Raw genomic sequence first — 14,264 nt, forward strand, 5'->3', positions numbered from 1 at the left:
GGTGTGGCTTCACCTGCCTCGGCGACCCTGCGGACAAGGTCACGTCCGCTTAGAAGTGAATCCAGCCGCCGGAGTTAAGAGTTTGCTTTTGGCTTATTTGAGGATAATACGTTGACTTCTGATTAATTTTAGTTAGTGGAAGGGAGTTAATCCTTTGGCATTGTTAGCTTGTAATCACAAAAGTCCAGTTGGGGAGCTGTAGGCATTGTTTTCCACACTTTTACAAGTGGGATTGGGGCCCAGAAAAGTCAAGTGACTGGCCAGGGTGACAGCAGCCTCATGAGGAAGACCATGCTTCATTACGTCTGGAGGGTTGTAGCTGCCCGACAACAGTGTGTTACCAAAGTGGCACACAGCCTTGGTTGGTGTAGAGGCAGTGAACAGGTACATAGTCCGCAGAGGCTCACAGCTCGATCGGGAAGATCGTGGGAAACTGAATACAAAGTTAAAACAAGTAGAAAAGAAATGCCGAGATCCCATAAATAAATAGATAAAGGGCAGGATAGATAACTTAGGTAAAGAAAAAATACAGCTTAATTAACAAAGAATGTTTAACCTCAGTAACTAAAGAAGTGGAGATTAAAAGCAAAGCATTTTTCCTCCCAGTATTTTATTTTATTTATTTATTTTTTTAAAGATTTTATTTATTTGACAGAGAGACACAGCGAGAGAGGGAACACAAGCAGGGGGAGTGGGAGAGGGAGAAGCAGGCTTCCCGCCGAGCAGGGAGCCCCATGCGGGGCTGGATCCCAGGACCCCGGGATCAGGACCTGAGCCGAAGGCAGACGCTTAACGACTGAGCCACCCAGGCGTCCCTCCTCCCAGTATTTTAAAGTTAATATTGGAAAAGCCCTCTCTGATAAAGGTGGTGGTAAAAGGGTTTGGCACTATAGATTCCCCCCCAAGTATTCAAGTACTGAAAAAAATGTTGTGTATAAAAATATTTACAGCTGAATTATTTATAGTAGTGAGGAAGTAGTCAGCTGGGGGAAATGGTTAGATAAACAATGATAGGTACATTAGATGCAGTGTAATGCTACTGAGCGTGATACTGATGAAGACCAGGTAATAATATTAACATGGGAAATGTGTATAATAAATAGCACTCGAAACTGTGTGTGCTGTGAATAAAACTGTGAAAAGGAACAGAACAAACATACCTACAGATACGGATAGAAGGAAGCATACCAAAATGCTAACCAAAGTTGTGTTGGAGTGGTAAGATGATATTGCCTTTTTTTTTCTTCTTTTCTCTTTGTTTCCCACATTTTCTGCAATTCAGTTAAATTACATTTATAAAGACAGAAAAAAAACCAGCTCAAAAGCTAGGATCTAGGTCATTTTGGTTTTGGTTTGAGGTTGACAGGATTGGTTATAGCTTATTTAGATTTTCTAGACTACAAGTATTTTAAAGTGATTTGTTGGTCTACCTGCATTGTAATCTCCTGGAGTGCTTGTTAAATTTGTAGATCCCTTCCTCCCTCTTTGAAATATTGTAACGTTTGGAGGTGCGACCTTGAGAGCATTTTAAATGCTCCGTAAATACCAATAATACCAGCTAAATCTTAGAGCCACTGATCTAAAAATATTGTCGAGTTTTTTCCTTTAAAATTAGAAATTGGTAGAATAAGAATGTAGAGGGAAAGATGTTTAGCGGATATTTTCACTGACGCTGTTAATCACATCCTTTCCTGTCAATAGAAAATAAGTGAATTAATTTTAAATTTTTCCTGTGTTCAGTGTGGTCATGGTATTTGTCCTTCTTCAGATTCCAGTCATTGTTCTATTCTGAAATGATATCTGGACTGATTGTTACATGATATCTGGACTGAAAGGTATTGGCTGGCCGTGAAGCATAGATGCTGTCCTGACTTATTATTGTGTGACAGACAGATGTCTCATAGTTAGTACTTGCTGAGTGGGGAAAACAGGTTAGCTTCGGCCTATTTTTATTATGTTTACAAATTAGTTAACATTATAAAAAACTGCTTGTTTTGATCTGCCTGACCTTGAAGTGATGTTCTTCAGTGGTTCATTTGAGAAACACTGTTTGCCTCCTTGTGCCAGTCCCTGTTTTAGATGTTGGATACAACAGTGAACAAGAAAAAGTTGTGTATAATCTGGTAAGGAGAAACAAAGATATAATGTCAAGTACCGATAAATTAATGAAAAATGATCAAGCTGTGAGGGAAGGAGCATTCTAAGCTAGGCAAAGTGTGTCTAAGGTCCTAAATTTCTCCTGTTTGGAGGAACTGCAAGAATAAACCAGTGTGATTTGAGCAGAATGAATAAGGGGGAAAGTGGTAGAAAATGAGGTCAAAAGGACTGGCTGGATGAGGTTGTGCAGGGCTGGATAGCCTGTGGAAGGACTTTGGTGTGTGCTGGGAAGCATTTGGAGAGTTTTCAGGGGGGGCATGATATGATCTCATTTACATTTTTAAAAACTCATTCTGGCAGTTGTTTGGAGATTAGACTGGAGAGGAAGTAAAATGGGCAGCGGGGAGTTGAATTAAGAGGCTTTTGCAGTAGTCCAGGCAAGAGAGATGATACTGGGTTAATATACCAGTGTGGGAGTGATAGATGGGATAACAAGTGGTCAGACTGGGGATATATGATTGACCGTTGAACACCATGAGTTTGAACTACGCGGGCACACGTATACACTGATTTTTTTCAACAAATATAGTACTGTAAATGTATTTTCTCTTCCTTATGATTTTAAAGATTTTATTTATTTATTTGGGAGAGAGAGAGGATGGGGGAGAGGGTGAGGGAGAGAGAAGCCGAAGCAGACTCCGCAGTGAGCACAGAGCCCGACATGGGGCTCGATCCCACAGCCACTGAGTTCATGACCCGAGTCGAAACCAAGAGTCGAATGCTTAACTTACTGAGCCACCCAGGCAGCCCCAATGCATTTATTTAAAAAAAATTTTTTTTAAAGATTTTATTTACTTATTTGAGAGAGGAGAGAGAGAGCGCACACAAACGGGGATAGGTGCAGAGGGAAAGGGAGAGGCTGACTCCTCACTGAGCAGGGAGCCCGATGCGGGGCTCGATCCCAGGATCCCGGGATCATGACCCAAGCCAAAGGCAGATGCTTAACCAACTGAGCCACCCAGGCATCCCTTCTTCCTTATTATTTTCTTGATAACATTTTATTTTCTCTAGCTCACTCAATTGTAAGAACACAGTATATAATAATTCAACATACAAAATAATGTGTTAATTGACTGTTATCAGTATGTCTTCTGGTCTGTTTCTGGTCTGTTTCACTCCCTAAAAGATTTTAGGGAGTGAAAAGTTGTATGCAGGTTTTCAGCTGTGTGCAGGGAGGGGGATGGGGAGTGGAGGCCATGCCCCTAACTGCAGCGTGTTCAGGGGTCAACTGTATTTTGTAAAGGTAGAACCAAGAAGATTTCTAAGACATTCAAAGAGGGCTGTAGAGTACAGCCAGAAATGTGAACCTGGAGTTTAGGGCAGAGCTTCTTACTGAACATAAATTTGAAAGCTAAGCGTGAATGAATGGTCTTTAAACCATGAGACCAAATGAGATTACCTAGGGAGGGAATGCGGATTGTGCGAAGAGGTACCAGGATGAGCCCTGGGGGCCTCCACCGTGTGGAGATGTAGCAAAGGAGCAGAATAAAGTGACACTGAGACACATCTCTCAGTGGAATTAGACTGGAAAGCAAGGAGCCTGGGATCTTGAAAGTCAAGTTGAAGAAAGCGTTTCAACCAAGAGGGAGTGGCAGCTGTGTTAAATGCTGCTGAGAGTTGGGTAAAATGAAGCTATTTGATAACCTTGGCCAGCGTGATTTTAGCAAATGGATTGGAGTAGCTTGGGGACAAAATCGGTGAGGAGAGGGAGACAGCTAGTAAAAACAGTTCTCTCTGCAGCGGTTGTGTTGCAGAAAGGAACAGAAACGGAGTGGTGGAGGGAGACATGATGAACTATTCCTCAGGATTCTGTCCTCAGCTGCCTTTTTCCTTTCTCCTGTTAACTCATGGCCTTAAATACTCCCCTAGCTATATTGCCAGACTTCCACTTGGTTTTATCTTATTTTTTTTTTTAAGATTATTTATTTATTTATTAGAGAGCAAGAGACAGAGAGAGAAAGAGAGAGAGCAAACATGAGTGGGGGGGAAGGGCAGGGAGAGGGAGAAGCAGGCTCCCCGCTGAGCAGGGAACCCAACGAGGGACTTGATCCCAGGACCCTGGGATCATGACCTGAGCTGAAGGCAGATGCTTAACCGACTGAGCCACCCAGGCGCCCCTCCACTTGGTTTTAGAACTCAACTTCCAGTTGGACATTCACAAATGAAAGTCTAGTATCCATAGAGGTGAACATGTAAATAAGAAAAATAATGTTTAATGTTTAAAACATTTAATGAGGGGCGCCTGGGTGGCTCAGTTGGTTAAGCGACTGCCTTCGGCTCAGGTCATGATCCTGGAGTCCCAGGATCGAGTCCCGCATCGGGCTCCCTGCTCAGCAGGGAGTCTGCTTCTCCCTCTGACCCTCCCCGCTCTCATGTGCTCTCTCTCATTCTCTCTCTCTCAAATAAATAAATAAAATCTTTAAAAAAAAAAATAAATAAATAAATAAATAAAACATTTAATGAGTGTTTACTGTGCCACTTACTGTCCCTTAAGTACGTTATGTGCACTTAAATTCCCATAGTCTTTGAGCAGGCACTCTTATTTATTTAGATTTTTTTTTTTTTTTTTTTTTAAGTAATCTCTACACCAAAGTGGGTGTAGAGCTCAAACTCACAACCCCGAGATCAAAGTCACATCCTCCACTGACTCAGCCAGCCGGGCGCCCTGAGCAGGCACTCCTATTATTACTATCTTTATCAGTCAGCTTTTGCCACAGAAATGCTATAAAGCACCTGAAAATTTGGGGACTTAAAGAACAGTCATTTATTCTTGCTCATGGCTGTTCTTGCTCTGTGCACCCGTTGGGAGTTGACTCAAGTGGGCTTGGCTCCAAGCTGTAGTGTCGTTCCAGTCTGTTCCATGGGTTTCTCATCCTTTAGGACCATTCCTGAGGGTTCTACTTCCTTCTCTTAATTTGTTTTCCTGCTTGGCTTCAACTAGGCGGCACCTCTAGTCTTAGCTGTCCTCACTTTCCACATTGTTAGCACAGTTCTCTCTCTAATATGTATTATCATATGATTGCCCTGAGTCTTTTAGTGGCTTCTTTTTGCCTATGGGATGGAGTCTAAACACCTTAGCAGGCATACAGGAGCTCTGGGATGTGGTCTCTGTATCGTCCCGTTCCTCTCTGTCTGCTCAGTGCCCCAACTCTAATCACTCAGGGCCTTTTTCTTATTTCAAATGTCTGCCTTCTAAGGCCCCCTTGCCTTTGTACTTCTCTTTCTGCTAGAACATCTCCACCCTTAATTCCTGCTCTTCAGATACAGTTCAGGCTTTACCTCTTCTGTAAAACCTCACTTAATTCCACCAGCAGGCAGAACTGTGCGCTGTCTCATCCAGTCTCTCATAGCAAGTTTTGTATCTATTGCTGTAGAACAAAACACCGCGACACTTACTTAGTGGCTTAAACATAGTTTTATGACCTTTCACAGTTGTGCGGGCTGACTGAGGTGAGCTGTGTGGTTCTATGTATTGCATTTCCTTAGGTCTCACCTGCAGTCCTAGTCAGCAGTTGGGCTGGGGCATCTGGAGGTTTGAATCAGGTTCTGGGATGACTGAGCCCTTCCCCCGCTCTCTGTGGGGCTTCTCCAGTTGATCTTACCAGCCGAGTCGCTTGACTTCTCCTCGAATAGCAGCTCATGGCTTCTGAGAGCACAAAAGGGGAAGCTGCCGGGCATCCTCAGAGATTAGGCCCCAGACTGGCATGGTGTCACTTCTGCCACATTCTCTTGGTTAAAGGGAGTCACACAGGACTAGCCCAGACTTATGGGACAGATCTAAGGCCATGCATAATAGAAGGCTTGATTGGTTGGGGCCATCTTTAGAGATTAGTTATCACACTGTGCCTAATATGTAATTCTGGTATAATTGTGACATTACTTTTTAATCATTTCACTACCAAACCAGAAGCTTTCAACGGGCAGAGCTATCTTACCCATGTTTGTATTTCTCATACCTGTCACAGTGCCGTGTATTATACACACACACACACACAAACACACACACACACATTCAATACATGTTTTTGAGGAAAATGAATGAGTCAGTACTGATACAAAGGTTCTTATGCATGATCTTGTTTTCACCATAGCTTTTTAAAATTTTTACTCAAATATAACCTAAGTTTTATCTTTTTGGAAAACCATTAATCTTTGGGGTGGGGGGGGAATAGGAATAGTTCAATGACATATCATTTCTCTTGTGCTCTTGTCCTTAAAGGTAGTAAATGAGGGCTGAAAGGTTCATTTTAAAATACAAAGAATTGAGGCGCCTGGGTGGCTCAGTTGAGCATCTGACTCTTTTTTTTTTTTAAGATTTTATTTATCTGACAGAGAGACACAGCGAGAGAGGGAACATAAGCAGGGGGAGTGGGAGAGGGAGAAGCAGGCTTCCCGCAGAGCAGGGAGCCCGATGTGGGGCTCGATCCCATGACCCTGGGATGATGACCTGAGCCGAAGGCAGACGCTTAAAGACTGAGCCACCCAGGCACCCCTGAGCATCTGACTCTTGATATCAGCTCAGGTTGTGATCTCAGGGTCTTGGGATCAGCCCAAGCACTGGACTCTGTGCTTGGTGGGGGGTCTGCTTGGGGTGCTCTCTCTCTCCATCTCCTTCTGCCCTTCCCCATGCACATGTGCACGCTCTCTGTCTCTGAAATGAATGGATAAATCTTTTAAAAAAAATACAAAGAACTGTGGTAATATGATTAATTTTAGTTATATTTTATAAACTTTGGCTTTTGTTATTGTAGCAATTTTAATAATTAAGTAGAAGGTAAGAAAACATAAATAAAATATGAACCAAGATGGTTCCTGGATTTTTTTTTTAAGATTTTATTTATTTATTTGACAGAGAGAGACACAGAGAGGGAACACAAGCAGGGGGCGTGGGAGAGGCAGAAGCAGGCTTCCTGCAGAGCAGGGAGCCCGATGCGGGGCTCGATCCCAGGACCCTGGGATCATGACCTGAGCCGAAGGCAGACGCCTAACGACTGAACCACCCAGGTGCCCCTGGTTCCTGGATTTTTAAGTAGTCTGTTTTCTCATTAGAAGTGAATATGGTTTCTCAGTCATGTTACATAGAAACTTGTACTGAATTGTCTAGTCACTTAACATGTATTGATTAATGTTTAGCCATGTGCCCACACCGTGCCTGGTATTATAGAAAAGATGCACACAAAAAGTATAGGAAACACAGAGTTCCATTTCTTATTGTTCATAGAACAGTATTTATTTATAACTTGCATTGCTCCAAAGAGAATTTAAAATGTCTTACAAAAAACACAATGGTAAGAAATAAAGCCAAGATGAAGCTAATATAAATATGCATGCTGTAGTAAGTAACATATTTAATTTTTTTTTAAGATTTTATTTATTTGACAGAGCAAACACAAGTGGGGGGATCAGCAGAGAGAGGGAGAAGCAGGCTCTTCACTGAGCGGGGACCCCGATATGAGGCTTGATCCCAGGACTTCGGGATCATGACCCGAGCCAAAGGCAAATGCCTAACCAGCTGAGCTATCCAGGCACCCCTCAGATTTAATTTTAATTGTTTTAGCAGCTAATGCAGAAAGAGAAACCTAGTTAGTCAGTTATAATTCGTAGTGTTTCTCAGATTAAAAACAAAAACCACCTGCTTAGTGAATGCACAACTCCATCTGATAATCAGATCAATGAAAGAATTCCTGGTGAGTTTTCCTCATAAAGAAGGCATTACTGAAATGAGCAGTATCCTCAATCTGTCTTTAGATGTAAATGTTTCTTTAAAATATTTCTTGATATAAGCTAAAGGTACATTACCAAAATGTAATTTAATAAAAGCAGTTTGAATGGGTATGTATGTGTGTCTCAAATAGAAGAGCCTAAAAACACAATTCTCTCTTGTTCCTGGCATGTTCTTTCCACCCTCTTGTCATCCTTTAGTCTTATGTCAAGTAGGATGTTTTTGCAGATCTCCCTGACAAAGCCCCCAGTTATAGATGCTTGTAGGACCATGTCCTTCAACTCTGTGGTGTTTGTCGCCTTGTCTCCTCACATACAAAGGCAAATGGTGATAAAGGCCCCACATTTCTGCTCTTTATTTTATAACTCTAGTATTTTGCCTGAAAAAAAAAAAAGGCAGGTGTAAAGATTCTTCCTACCTTGCCCTTTAAATTAAAATGTCATAGGTTTCTAATTCAAGAAGGGAACTGAGCATGTAGTAAGCCTTCTCTCTCTTCCAATTCAAGTGACTATAAGAAAATACAAAAGAGAATAAATCTGATAAAGTGAAGGGGAAAAGGGAGATGGGGTGCAAGCCAACAGTGTGGAAAGGGACAGAGCAGTTGAGAGTGTGCTGATAATGAAAGGGAGGGGATGACAGGAGCCCAGAATCAGAGCTCAGGGAACTGCAGCCGGCTTCCCTGGCAGAACCACCCCCTCCACCCCCAACAGAGGTTCTAGGCCAGGGTTGGTAGGGAGGTGGGTGAAATGAGAAGGTGGAGCTAAAATGTGGGAGTTAAATTTTTTATTAAGATTTTATTTATTTATTTGAGAGAGAGAAAGCAAGAGATAGCGCTTGAGCCGAGGGGGAGGGGCAGAGTGAGAAGCAGACTCCCCACTGAGCGGGGAGCCCCACCTGGGGGCAGTCCCAGGACTCTGGGATCATGACCTCAGCCAAAGGCAGACGCTTAACTGACTGAGCCACCTGGGTGGCCTCACGTAGGAGTTAATTTAAAGCTTGCTTATAGATTGCAAGAGCTGGTTAAGGAGTGAGAGCATGAATGACAAAGAGCAAGAGTAGCTGATCCTCAAGGAAATAGATAATTCAGGAACAGAAAGGAACCTTTAAAAACTTCAGTTAATATCATCTTGGAGACTTGAGTACATTTTTGTACCCATAAAACTGAGACATGGTGCTGTGGAGGAGAAAAGGAATGACTAAGAAGGAAGAATTCTTAGAAATGTAAGCATGTGTTGCTGGGGAGAAAAATAGAAGGCCAGAAGACAAGGGCACGGACATCTTCTAAAACAGAGGAAAACAGCAGAGAGAAAGAAATGAAGCAATATAAAAACAAACAGCCAACATTTGCCGAGGCTAGTACTTGTCAGGCACTATTCAAAACACTTCGTGTATTTCATTCATCCCAATCCCCGGGAGAGCATGATGAAAGAGATGCTGTTACTCTCTTTTCAGAAAGGAATACAACGATGATAGCTTGTTTAAAGTCCCAGAGCTGGCAGTGATGGTCCAACCCAAGCCATGTCTTCCTGAGACCACACACATGAGAACAGCCCTCACCTGGTTGGCTTGCCAGTCTAGCCCTGGAAGCAGGCCCAGGTGCGGAAATGGTGTGTTCTATGGTAGACTGCTGTGTGTTTCCCCACCTTCTCCATGCAGGGTAATAGTACCTGCCTTCCTTGTGGGAGGGTTCAGTGAACTGGCATTGGTCACATGGTGTGCACTCAACAAGTGTTGATTTGCTCTTTGTTCGTCCCCCTCCCCCTGACTATAAGTGATGGCACCTTACTTGGTTTTTAATTCCCTGTACTTATCACAAAGTGTGACACATAACTTTAAGGTAAATATTATGAGGGTAATACAGATGGTTGACTTGACTCTCTAAAAAGAGGTTTTGGGGAAAAAAATATTTTAAAATGGTGTGATCCTGAAAATCAGCAACCCTCACTTTGATTTGAAGTCTGAGCTGTAGAGGAGGAGAATGAGAATGAGCATTCTCCACTAGAGATAGTTTTAAGCACAGTGATATTATTTGGTTAGGGCAACAGGTTGGAGGATGTCATGGGCTAGGGTTTCGTCTTGGGTGGTGATAATGGACACAGGAATGAAAGAAGAGGAAGTGGACCAGTAGAGGGAAGGGACGTGAAATAGAGCTTCCTCTCTTCACTCACTCCAGTGTAATAGAGGGTTCTGAGAGATGTTAATGGGTTTTCTTTTTTTTTTTTTAAAGATTTTATTTATTTATTTGACAGAGACAGAGATAGTGAGAGCAGGAACACAAGCAGGGGGAGTGGGAGAGGGAGAAGCAGGCTTCCCACTGAGCAGGGAGCCTGATGTGGGACTCGATCCCAGGACTCCGGGATTGTGACCTGAGCCGAAGGCAGACGCTTAACGACTGAGCCACCCAGGCGCCCGTTAATGGGTTTTCTTATTCTATGACTTGGGCCCTAGGAATATACATATAATTATTCTAATGTCTTTAGTATCACTAAAATGCAATTTTTTAAAGATTTATTTCTTTTAGAGAGAGAATCTTTTTTTTTTTTTTTTTAAGATTTTATTTATTTATTTGACAGAGACACAGCGAGAGAGGGAACACAAGCAGGGGGGAGTGGGAGAGGGAGAAGCAGGCCTCCCGCTGAGCAGGGAGCCCGATGTGGGGCTCGATCCCAGGACCCTGAGATTATGACCCGAGCCGAAGGCAGACGCTTAACGACTGAGCCACCCAGGCGCCCCGAGAGAGAGAGAATCTTAAGCAGACTCCCCGCTGAGCACAGAGCCCAATGCGCGGCTCAATCCCATGACCCTGAGATCATGACCTGAACCAGAATCAAGAGTCAGATGCTCAACCAGCTGAGCCACCCAGGCACCCCACTAAAATGCAGTTCTTGTTCTTCATACCATCCTTCCCTACCCTCCTTGGCTTTCCTGTATATAGTTGAGAACTGGGCAGTACACACAGGGTCTCTGAGGAGCCACAAAAGAGGCCTAAAGTTGATATGCAAAAGATAGTTCAACAAGAACTGCCCAGGCTTTCACTGAGAATCTTATGTCTTACTTGCAGTTCTGTGAAGCTGATCTATCTAGCAATCTAGCAGTTAGAAGCAGCGAACTGGGAGGAGGCAGTATTGGACTGATAGTATTTTGAGAGAAAATTAGACCTAAATACCTAAAAGCACAAAATGACATGGGTCATTTAAGATTTATTCCTCCAAAGACCCAGTAGCTAGTCTTTGGGCATTATGCTAGTTTGGGAGTAATGATGAAAAGTTAAAAGATGCCCAGAATAACAAGACACCATTATCAGCAAATAAATGAATGTTTTGACATCTAGAGATGTGAACTTAAGCTACCTGTAGATTTGTTTAAATGAACATCCTTTGATGAAGGAGACGTAAGTGAACCACTGCTGTCCTGAGCTGCGGTGGGGTGTTAAAAAAGACTCCTGAAAATTTGGCTTAAGAGAGATGGGTCTGTCTTGTGATCTTCACGTAACTTCAGTTTCCTTGGTAAAATGGAGACACTACGCACCTCTCAGGACCAAGTAAGAATAAATGAGATGACATATGTGCAAATGCTTTTCAGTTTGCTCGTTACCTTTAAAAATATTCCTCAGAGGTTTCGCTCTGATGGATTGCTTATCTAAAATATTAACGGCCATCTCTGTAATTTCCCAATTGCTTTCCAGATTTCTGTATTCAGATGAAGTTCAAATTGGCCCAGAGACAGTTATGACCACTCTTTATACTGCTAAGAAATATGCAGTCCCAGCCCTGGAAGCACATTGTGTGGAATTTCTCACCAAACATCTTCGGGCAGATAATGCCTTTATGTTACTTACTCAGGTAAGTAAATGTAGCTAAGGTGTGTATCGTCGTAGTTTTAAAAATTGAGTATAACTACATGTGAGTATTACATATTTCCTGGAGAATTAGTTCTAGATCATTAACTTAAAGTATATGTAATTATTTTTATAGTACCATTCAGGGAAATATATCCAATTCATATGCTTTTAGAATAGAAAAGCAAATCAGAGTACATACAACATCATATAGGTGAAGAAACTGAAGCCTTATTTAAGTAGGCTGTTACGACTCAGAGATACAGTTCTTTATGATTGGAGTTGGAATTAGCATCCATTGTTGTTCCTGGTATGATTTGAGAGTATGATAATAGCATGAGGTTTTCTGGACATCTTTGGTCTCAATTTTTGTTGGATATGGAATAAAGATTGAGGTTTCAAGTCCAGAAAAGTTCTAAGATTTACTCTCTTTGGACCTAATCTGAAAGTTTGGAGGAGTTAGAATTTAAGGTTTATATGAAATATTCTTTCTCTGATATTTAAATGTTTTCACTAAATACAGTTTACGTACGGAAAAGTACACATTATTGTAAAGTACACAGTCTGATGGATTTTTACAAACTGAACACATCTATGGAACCATTAACCAGTCTTTACCATATTATTTGGCATTTATTAGATGCCTGTAATCTGAGCTTTGTACTTTAGATATAAATAAATCACTGTTTTTCTTTTTAGGCAAAGTTATAATACCCTTATATGAATTGTTTTAAAAATTCTGAGCTAGCCTCTAGACATTTGTTAAGGATTGAATTATGTCTCCAAAATATATGTGTTGAAATCCTAATTCCCAGTACCTCAGAATGTGATCTTATTTGGAGATAGGGTCTTTACAGAGGTAAGCAAGTTAAAATGAGGACAAAAAAAATTCTAAGCTGGTAATATATAATCCTATTGAGTATTAGTACTGGACCCACTCACAAATGTCCCCTAGCTCAACCCTTTCATTTTCCAAATGGAAAAACTAAAGCCTGGGCTGATGAACTACCTGCCCAAAGGCTCCCAACAGGCTAGCTGGGGCCAGAGCCTCGAGCTCAGATTTTCCAGCCCTGCATCTACTCTGTCATATGGAGAACGTCTGATGGCACCTTTTCTTGTTGGTTTTTTTTTCCATCTTCTATCATCAAATATTTGTAATTATGGAAGAAAGAAACTGCTGACCTGTGGACATAGTCACGGAACCCCTGTCTGTCTGTAGGATCACTGGCACTAAGCTGGTCGCTTTGCACGGATTATCACATTTACTTATCACAATAAGGGATAATAATTATCACAGTTACACGCATTACAACTCTGTGATGTTATTTACTGTTATCCCCATTTTAAAGATGAAGAAATTTGAAAACTCAGGGACATATCTTATTTAACATTAGACAGCAAGTGGTAAAACTAAGATCCCAGCCTTCAACTGGTTATGGTTAAGGTGTGTGGTATTGATGGCGTGATGAGAGCAGAACATACTGGGTGATGGCTGTGCACCAGCACTCTGTGTGCAGTCTTCTGCAGTAACTTTGGGAGGCGTAGGTGTTCTGGGTGAAAGTTGTCTTATGTTCCCCATTTTATAGTTAAGGAGATAGAGGCAGAGAGACGTGAAATAACTTAACCAAGGTCATAGAACTATTAGGCAATGTCACCCTGCATTTTTTCCTCGTTTGAATTTGTGATGAAAATCTAATATGGGAATTGATATTCATAAGATTCTTTATTGTCCAAGGGTTTTAAGGTATGTGGAAAGGATCACTTAATTACTTTTATTTTAAAAGTTTAGTGAAAAATTCAGAAACCAATAAATTAAACTGTGACAAAGTACAGTTTCTAGTTCAGGTTCAAGGTGGGACCTGAGAGTCTGTATTTCTCACGGGCTTTCAGATGACCCCTGTGCTTCTGTACTAACTTTGAGTAGTAAGGGTTAACACATGTCACTATGAGAACAAAAAGGAACTTTTCAGTGCCCTGTTGGTCTGAGAACCCAATATTATTCCACATTTTTCATTGGTGGGGTCATGTGAATTAGCCCACAAATTGTCATGTGAACTTCTTATTCCTGCCAAGTGAGTCATTTGAACTGAACATGTTCATTTATTTGAGAGGACCTTTGCCAGCTTCATGCTAACACAAAAGGCCAGTATGCTGTACCAGCATGGGTTACACTTTTTATGAACTAACACAATCATAGTGATAGTTTTTCAGAGATAATGCCAGACTCAAACTAAATTTTGGGAAAATGTATTTTACTCTAACTAGCAACAATAGAGCCCATAGGAAACTTGATATTGCCTGTGTAACCTGAGGAGTAACTGAAATAATTGCTATTCTGAATAAAACAATTTTTACAAAAAATTGAAACACAAATTTTTGCATAAACACTAACTAAAAATATAGTTGAGTTGGCCTGTTAAAACACTTACTATTAGAATTTCACTTGATAAAAATGTACTGCTTTTCATATTTTAAAAATGTATGAACTATGATCCTAGAATGGATCCTGTTCCAGAAGGAAAAGTGTTATAAAAAACATTGGTTCAG

At 41.5% G+C, this 14,264-nt stretch overlaps 1 protein-coding gene across 1 annotated transcript in view; it reads left to right on the forward strand.

The window, feature by feature from the left end:
- The window catches only part of BTBD1 (BTB domain containing 1), a 42,701-nt gene that overhangs the window by 836 nt on the left and 27,601 nt on the right, over window positions 1-14,264 (forward strand). Inside the window, exon 2 of the mRNA XM_078078825.1 lies at window positions 11,565-11,721. Coding sequence (XP_077934951.1) covers window positions 11,565-11,721 — 157 coding nt within the window. The remainder of the gene's footprint in view (window positions 1-11,564; window positions 11,722-14,264) is intronic.

This window comes from Halichoerus grypus, chromosome 8 (assembly GCF_964656455.1).
Source record: "Halichoerus grypus chromosome 8, mHalGry1.hap1.1, whole genome shotgun sequence".
NCBI classification, from domain to species: domain Eukaryota; kingdom Metazoa; phylum Chordata; class Mammalia; order Carnivora; family Phocidae; genus Halichoerus; species Halichoerus grypus.